The sequence below is a fragment of the Oryza brachyantha genome, chromosome 11 (genome assembly GCF_000231095.2).
Source record: "Oryza brachyantha chromosome 11, ObraRS2, whole genome shotgun sequence".
Taxonomy (NCBI): Eukaryota; Viridiplantae; Streptophyta; class Magnoliopsida; order Poales; family Poaceae; genus Oryza; species Oryza brachyantha.
In genome coordinates, this window is record NC_023173.2 from 16,664,700 (window position 1) to 16,672,861 (window position 8,162).

At 36.9% G+C, this 8,162-nt stretch overlaps 1 protein-coding gene across 1 annotated transcript; it reads left to right on the forward strand.

The window, feature by feature from the left end:
• Positions 1-6,768: 6,768 nt before the first annotated feature.
• Positions 6,769-7,956, forward strand: LOC102716360. Its single transcript, XM_040529049.1, has one exon. It carries the CDS (start codon positions 7,013-7,015, stop codon positions 7,526-7,528), a length of 516 nt encoding a protein of 171 aa, XP_040384983.1. The 5' UTR covers positions 6,769-7,012; the 3' UTR covers positions 7,529-7,956.
• The last annotated feature ends 206 nt before the right edge of the window (positions 7,957-8,162 follow it).

Below are 8,162 nucleotides of genomic sequence, written 5' to 3' on the forward strand. Positions count from 1 at the left end.
TTTGTTGAACGAACGAGGAATGGAAGCTTCCATACCATAATTAAATAGATATTTTTGGCATATATTGCGTGTTTTTTAATTATCTCACTGGGTCTATATATATCATGATGCAGGTCAGGGTATGCAAGCGAGAACAAAATAAGGCTGTGTGATTGTATCTTGCCTGGTCTTACACGCTCCCTCCCTCGTGGTTGGTGAGGCCATCAGACAGGCGGCTGCTTTTATCTTCCTAGAGCCTAATCTTTTTTTTCTATTTATAAGCTAAAATTTAAAATTTTAACATTAAATTTAGAGTTGGTTTTGAGATTTTTTTTATCCCAGTTTATTTTTTAGCCTTTGCTGTTAGATTCCAGGAACAATATATAAAAAGTTCTATTCACAAGTTATTTTTTATTTATAAAGATGTTGTTTTCCTTTTTCTTAAAAAGCCAAAAGATCACCACCTAATTAAGCACTACTTTCTATGTTTCACACTATAAAATATTTTAACATTTTTATAAGTTAAAATATTTTAAGTTTAACTAAGTATATAGAAAAACATATCAATAGTTATAACCGTAAATTAGTTTTATTAAATATAACATTGAATTTATAACACTAATATTTATGTTCATACTTTCTATCGTTTTGGGTTTATACTAGGTTAAATCTCTTAAAATTTAACCAAATTTATAAGAAATTCAAAAAATACTAACATCTGTAACACAAAGTAATTTTTATTAAATTTACTACTAAAATATTTTTATAGTATGTTTATTTTTGGTTGGCATATAGCTATTATTTTCTATAAACTTGATCAAACTTAAATAAATTTAATTTAATACAAACTCAAAGGGATTTATAATATGAAAGAGAGAGTATGTATGTGTGTGTATATATATATATATATATATATATATATATATATATATATATATATATATATATATATATATATATATATATGTTTTGTATTGGAAATATTGTTATATTTTCTATAATATTGGTCAAAATTATAAAAAATACTTATAAAATATTTAGGGCAATTTTACTGTTCTCAGTAAGGTACAGGGAAATTGGGTGCATTCGGATACTTTTTTATTAAGACGTATTACCATACGACGTGCTGCTTCTTGCCCGCTCCCGTTTATAAATAGGGAAACACAAGCGCAAGCATCCCTACCCGGCCATCCTTACCAACTGAGCAAATATCACTTGAGCTCGCTCGAGCCAGCAGCCGACCGGCCGGCCGGCCGCCGTGGTTGAGATCGATCACGATGGTACCGGTGGTGGGGAGCGTCGTTGAGCTGATCAGCGTGACCTTGAGGTTGGCGAGGCGCATCAAGACGATGGCGCAGACGGCCAAGCAGAGCAAGCGGAGGTGCGGGCTGCTGAAGGACAGGGTGGGATTCATCGAGAAGCTGCTGGAGCAGCTGAAGGCGACGAGGTGGGTGCCGGACCAGGCGACGCAGGCGACGCTGGAGAACCTGCACGACGCCCTCGACAGCGGGCAGCTGCTCGTCCAGGCCTGCCAGCGACGGAGAACGCCCTGGAGCTACCTGACGTTGTTCTGCAGCGGCGGCGAGGGGGACATGGACGGAGAGTTCGACGGCGTCGACTCTCAGATCGACCGCGCCATGCAGCCCTTCCACATCTCCAATCTCATCGTCCTTCTTAGCTTGAACCAAGAAAACTTCTTCATGAATGTGCTCGAGAAACTGCTCCGTGATGGCGCTTGTAAACGCTTGCCTCAGGTATGCATCGTTTTGTTCTTAATTAATTTCTTTTTTTTTCTTTAAGATTGTTGTGCCACATGCTTTTTATACACAAACATATACAAATTCATATGCTATCTACCCCTTGAGAAAGCATGCATATAAACTCGCATCACATGCATAGTTAGTTTAATTTTGTTTCTCTATGACTCTAGGTGTACGTTCTGATTTTGGCTGTGAAAACATAGTAATATATTAATATATAAAATTAATTAATATTAATTATAAAAATTATAAATAAATTAATATGATTTTTTAAATCAACTTTCCTATAAATTTCTGTTTGCAAAAAATACACCGTTTAACCGTTCGAAAAACGTACACACGGAAAACAAGGGGAATCTAGGTTTGTATTGCCACTGCCAAACACAACCTTTGTATGCATGTTTGTATATGGTATGGATATAATTAAAATACAATGTCCATAATATATAATTTTTAAACTTCCACAACTAATTAAATCCAATTAGATGAATTCATGTGTGATTTATACTGTCTTTCAGGGTGACAAAGACGAGATCAAGAAAATTATGAATGACAGTGATCGTCATCATATGTCACCGAACGCGAAAAAGATGCTGGAATTGATAATCAATGATCTAAAGCTGGGGTTAGTTGATCAGAAACGATGAAAAGTTCTTTTCTACAGTTCTGTGCCTTTAATTATTAAAAAAAATCAATGAACCTTTATATATATATATATATATATATATATATATATATATATATATATATATATATATATATATGTGTGTGTGTGTGTGTGTGTGTGTATGCATATGACAATTGGATATTTCACTTCAAATATTTGACCACTAATTAATTAGCAGGTAGACTATATTATTATTATTATTATTATTATGTCTTTTTAATCATAAGATCATAATTTTAATCTGTGTTGAATGAAATATGCCACTTGGAACATCATGGACTCTTTAGTTTGTACTTGTTAAGTGCAAATTATAAGTTTTCAACTACAGGAGTACTTATAATTCCAAATGTCAATAAATTAAATATTATAAATCGAAACCATAAATAATTAATTACATTAGGATGCATGGGTTCTACACATAAATTATGATAACTAATACTTTAAATATTAACAAATTGAAATCTTGTTGTTACTAGTATGTACTTCAAACAAAATTTTAATACACTTTTCAAATAAATTTAAAATGGAAATTAGACAACAGAAAAGCCCGTGCGAATTGTCTAATACTGTATTCAATGTGTTGTATAAATTGATCATGTAGACGTTGATCATGAGACAACATTATATTAAGAGATTTGCTCCGGTGCAACAAAAATTATCTCGAGGCACTGATATCTCACGGTACTAAATCGTTTCTTACCATTGATCAAGCTGAGCAGAATAGACATTGTTAGATTCAACGATTAGAAATGATTTGGTATCCATGAGATACCGGTACCTCGAATTACTTTTTATTAGACCGAAGCAAATCTCTTATATTAACACATGCATGGTAATTAAGTTTGGTATTTAAGGTATAAAATCTATGTTAGACCACCCGGCATATATGCAGGGAAGTGGATACCTGGGGGGCATCATCAGCAAACCTACACAAAGCGGGCGGCATCAGCAGCAACGAGAGTGATCAGCTGAAGCAAGTCGAAGACATCGCGAAAGACATCATGGAGCTGAAGAAGGCGGAGCCCGCGGTGAACAAGCAGATCGGCAGGGAGGTGCAGTGGCTGGCGCAGCTCGCGCAGCAGGTGGTCCACCTGACGCAGCACCCGCTTGCTCCCCAGATGATGATGCGCCATCGGGATGATCTCCTGCACCCCATGGATGATCTCCTGCACGACCTCGAAGAAGCTCGCAATCTTCTCATGCCCAAGCAACCGTCGTCGTCCGGGCACGGCGGCGTCGGCATCACCGCCGCCATGAAAGCAACGGCGATCTACCAGGTTGGCTACAAGATCGAGTACAGCCTCCAGGTCCTCCCTATCGTCACCATGCGCGAATTTGAAATGGATAGAGCTTGACGTACGTACGTGCAGGAGGTCGGTTAAAAATTGGAATAAATGCTCGAGAAGAGAGGTATCTATCTATATGTCTGAAACAATAAATAAATAAAAATGGTTGTGTTTTGTAATATGGCAAAGTTTAATCAATAAGTGGTGAAGCCAAACCTAGCTAGGTGATGTGAGCATTTTATGATGAAGTAGGATATATAAATGCCAGCGACTGAGTCCAAATGTTGGCTCTCATCTTGTTTAAAAAGAACACGTTCAGTTTAATTCATAATCGGTTGCTATATATGTCTGTTGTATGTGTACGATTACCAGTTTGTATATAAATATAAATATGTCGATGTAGATTTAATAGACCAAAATTTTGTAAAACTTTATGAGCAATAAAGTGGGTCCTTTCTGTCTTGTGAATTTAATGGATTCTTTTTGAATTTTTCCATGCACTCGCAATTGCATCTATATATATATATATATATATATATATATATATATATATATATATATATATATATATATATATATATATATATATATATATATATATATATATATATATGCGCGCGCGCGCGCATTAAAATGCCCTAGAAGAATTTTCATAGTCAATCCGTGTGTTCACAAATTCTGGAAACATTGACACACTTACTAGACATTAGATAGCTCGAGCTAAATTGGCATAGTTTGATCAACTAATTTGATGCCTTCATTAAATTGGTGAATTCAGTCAAAACTGTAATAAAACAATAACACACTTAATTAACCCTCTTTCAAAATTCACCATAGTGAAACCAAACCTCTCATCTGACTGTGAACCTTTGCCAATATATTCCTAATATATAACTTGCCCTATGCACTGTTATTTTTCCAAAGGGAGCGCCAACTCCGGTGTATTTTACTGGTAGTAGAATTTAATTCATATCGTTGATCTATTTTTATCGGACAGCTATGGTTAAATTATACTACTAACAATATTAGGTGTAGTAGAAATTTTAAAGAGTAATATCGTCATTTTTGTTGTGATCTTTATTGAAAAAAATAAAATACAAAATACCGCTAATCAAGTAATTAACAAAGTAAAAAATACTTTTTTTACTGGTAGTATATATACTACCAATAAAATACACCGGTTATCCTTTTCCAAAAATTTCCCAGTGAAATCTTATATCAATCTGAGCCTCGATCGACTTCCCTCACTGTGCTTGTTGCTTGCCCTATCTCTCTTTTAGTGAGGGTCTACTATATATATGTACGAAGAACATTAGTTAAAAGCAATAGTAGCTCAACAAAGCCTATAGCGGATTGTTATAGTTGTCGCTAAACACTATAGCGATTGCTAAGTTTCAATATATATATACAATATTCGGTCCACTACCACTATAGCCGCGTTCGCCCGTCCCTCTAAAATAACTTATTATTCTCGTTTTTCGTGCACACGCTTTCCGAACTACTAAACGGTGTATTTTTATAAAAATTTTTATAGAAAAGTTGTTTTAAAAAATCATATTAATCTATTATATATTTTTTAATAGTTAATAATTAATTAATCATATATTAATCTAGTATTACATTTTCTAGTTAACTCATCTCTACCCAAACAAACGAGGTGTATATTGCGGCCGCTACGAATATGCTAGTTATTACCTTGAAGCTATCTCCACTTCTACTCGGTGAGGTGACAGCTCTTCACCTCTCCCTAGCTAGCTAGAGCAGCGGCAACAACTAGTATCAGAGTTTGTGCTAGGGTATTCTTGGATGATGATCGTGTGATATTAATCATATTGACAACCTTGTTCTTGGATGGTGTTAATTATGTGGATTTTTGAAGGTTCTTGATGATGTGGATAGGATCTATCTCTAAGGTCTGAGGAAGCTGACATTACTTTTTTTATTCCTGGAGCTTCAAAGGAGCCTAAACTGGCACCGATAATCCTTCACATCAGTGCCGCTTTGGGGGGTGTGGCTTGGGAATCTAACACCTATATATATGTGAGATTCTCAACCGACACCCGACACCCATTAGGCTTTTTGCAGTAGTGTAGACAAAATACATGACATTAGGTGTTTGTATGTAGGGATGAGACATACTAGTGAAATACATATGCTTCTGGACAAGATTGAAACCACATGTTAAGTTTGGCAAGAAAAAATAAAGAAATAACTCATGGCCTTGCATGCACTGTACAACTAATTTACCCTCTTCCTATTAAGGTCATCTCCAATAGGTATCTATGAACTATCTATAAGATGTACTATATATTTTTTAATAAAAGAGATAAAAGCTATCTCTTAATCAAGAGATAGTCTCTTGCACATATTTTAATATCAATTGAGAATGAATTGTAGGGTCATTTAATTTGTACTATGAACTATTTGCGAAGAGCTAGATCATTGAAGAAATTGTCTTTTAGAATGATTAGAGATAGTATGTTATCTTTATTATTGGAGGTAGCCTAAGGGCTGAAAATTATAAAACACATGTGCTGGGGCTTTCCCTCTGGAAATTGCTCAACCGTCTATCACTCTCAGACAAGGAACGAAGTCTCTATCTTAAGTCTCCCTCCGGCCACAATAACTAAATTACAAGCCACCGTTCATTCTATGACACTAATGAAGCAGTCACACCATGAAAAGAAGACACACTCAATCTTTTCGCTTCAGTTTATATTTATATGTCAAAATTTAAAATTTTAATCTTAAATTTAGAGTTGATTTTAAAGCTTTTTTTACCGAAGTTTATTTTTCAGCCGTCTTTAAATCATTAAAAATACATATATAAAATTTTATTTACAAGATATTTTCTATATTTACAAAAATATCATTTGACTTTTTACACAGCAACAAACAATCGCCCCTACACTTAACACACACCTCAACTATCGTAATGAAAGGAGTGGGCTAACCACTCCCATACATCCAATCAGAGTTCACCAGGTAGAGTGATAGAAAGAGAGATCCAGAAAGAGCCTCTTATCTCCATCAAGATGATTATGATTCATCAGATATTATTTAGGGGGTGCAACAATAACAAGAGGAGAATCATATCACCATAGTGTAAATCAGCCAGAGCCAGAGCAATGAAAACTAGGAGCTTTGGAAACAAGAAAATTAGTGTGATGAGACTAAGTAACTAGGATCATCTCTCCATTACACAGTTCCAACTTCAGTACATCCACCAATTTCATGCATAGAATGCAGAAAGACACAATTTTTTGTAACCATGCAGCAGGCATGAGCTAATTAAGTGATCATAAGCAGAGTAGGGAGCGATGGCTGAGCTGGTAGGATACGCCTCCAGCGCGCGCGGGATCATCAAGACGATCATGGACGCCGTGCAGACGGCGAAGCGGAACAAGAGGCAGTGCCGGGAGCTGGAGGAGCGCGTGAGGATGGTCTCCGCCGTGCTGAGCCGCCACGACGACCACCAGCCGCCGAGTACGACGGCGGCGAGGGAGGCGGCGGTGGCCGGGCTCGACGCCGCGCTCCGGGAGGCGCACGAGCTCGCCGTCACGTTCGTGGGCGGCGGCGGCGGCAAGCGGGTGATGCGGCGCCTCCTCTGGGTGCGGCGGGTGGTGAACGCCGGGAGGGAGGCCGAGAGGCTCGCCGACGTCCTGAGCAAGATCGACTTCTACCTCTCGCTCTACCCGGCCATTGCCCATGCCGACGTGGCACGTCGCCTGGACCGGGTGCTGTGGACGACCACCGTGGGTGTCGTCGTATCCGCCGTCTCCTTCGCTGGGTTTGTTGTTATCTCCATCTCCATGGTTTTACGGAAGAAGTATTAATTAGAGATAGAATTGTATAATCTTACTATAACAGTTTATGGACTGTTTGAGGGCTTCTATTAGTTATAACTTCTCACGTAATCTTTAGAAATCAGAAGCTCTTTCAAACATCATTTTGGCTTCTTGGAATCTGGAGTCGTAGAATTCAGAAAATAAACTAGAAACCAGAAGCTGAGAAACTTTTTTATATTTTGAGACGGTTACTTTTTAGAATCTTAAGCTACTCCAAACAAGTTCAACATCTGTTGCATTAGAGTTTTGTTGTAATCTCTGCTACCTTCGATATGTATGCAATCGCTCCCTCACGTTCAAAGGCATGGTGTCTCAATGTATCATAATTTTCAACAAGAAGTAATGTAGTGGCGCGTATGTATGCAAAAGAAACTTTTCAGTGTAATCATTTTACTTGTGTTGCGTATGTATGTGTCGTTGTGGAACAATCTATAATTTTACTTGTGTTTCATGACTTCATCCTTGTCACGAATAAGTGACGATGTTTTACATTGCTAGTCAGAAATAAGTGAGGTTTTAGAATTTGCACGTTTAATTTTTTTTGGTCAAAATCTCTCTAAATATCTCGATTCAAATTATTGATAGTGATATACATGGTTCGGTTTATCTTTAAAATAGTTCC